Source organism: Condylura cristata, unplaced genomic scaffold (assembly GCF_000260355.1).
Source record: "Condylura cristata isolate star-nosed mole 26May11 unplaced genomic scaffold, ConCri1.0 scaffold00007, whole genome shotgun sequence".
NCBI classification, from domain to species: domain Eukaryota; kingdom Metazoa; phylum Chordata; class Mammalia; order Eulipotyphla; family Talpidae; genus Condylura; species Condylura cristata.
The window spans coordinates 1,594,003-1,594,809 of NW_004567108.1; the positions used below are offsets into that span (position 1 = coordinate 1,594,003).

The 807-nt window shown below is 62.1% G+C and overlaps 1 protein-coding gene across 1 annotated transcript in view; it reads left to right on the forward strand.

Moving 5' to 3' along the window:
• The window catches only part of MTRR (5-methyltetrahydrofolate-homocysteine methyltransferase reductase), a 13,267-nt gene extending 13,023 nt beyond the window's left edge, over positions 1 to 244 (forward strand). Inside the window, exon 7 of the mRNA XM_012721742.1 lies at positions 111 to 244. Within this exon, the coding sequence (XP_012577196.1) occupies positions 111 to 244 (134 nt within the window). The remainder of the gene's footprint in view (positions 1 to 110) is intronic.
• Positions 245 to 807: the final 563 nt, after the last annotated feature.

Genomic DNA, 807 nt, shown 5'->3' on the forward strand with positions numbered 1-807 from the left:
ATAGCAAGGCCGACGGGTCGTGGGGGCAGCGGGGCTGCCCTCGGCGCCCACGGCTGCCGTGGGTGGGTCCAGCGATGTGCCTGTGCGTGACCAGGGCACGGGTCCACCAGGCCACGACCGCTTCGCTTTACGCGTCTCCGAGTCACACAGCTGCCGTGACGTCCCGAGCGCCGTGCCCGGCCGACTAAGCTCCCGGGTACTCGGTCTGCACGAGCCCCCAGGCGAGCAGCGCCCGTCCCGCTGAGGTAATGAGCAGTTGCAGGCAACGCAAATGCACTCAGCAAGGGTATCCAAGCTCAGTAAGCAAACCCACTCGCCGCGTCCGAAGAGACACTTTAAACTCAGGGCAAAGGGGTGCTCCAGGAGGCGCAACGGGACAAATCACAGCTCTAGGAGCTGCCTGCGGCCACTGCAGAGGGCGGCCCCGCCCCCCCAGGGAGGGACCCCAGGGCGCAGCAGACCCCGCCTGTCTCCCCGCTGCCCCCTCAGCAGTGGGCTTCATCCATCTGCCTGTTCTGCTCCCCGCTCTGTCTCTGGGGGGTCCTCCCACCCACCCACACCTCTGGCCCGCACCCCAGTCCTTAAACACACAAATAAATCTTAAAAAAAAAAAAGAAATGTTGGGAAAAGGAGATTCCCAAAGACAGGCAAGCGGCAAGAAAAGTGCAGTTCAGCTGGTATAAAAGGGACCCTACAGCAGTAAGGTCCGGGGATGTTTGCATGACAAAGGGCCTGTCCATGACGAACACGGGCATCCCGGGCGTCCACGCACTTGGTAACAAACTGCACAGCAGATCAGGCAAACGC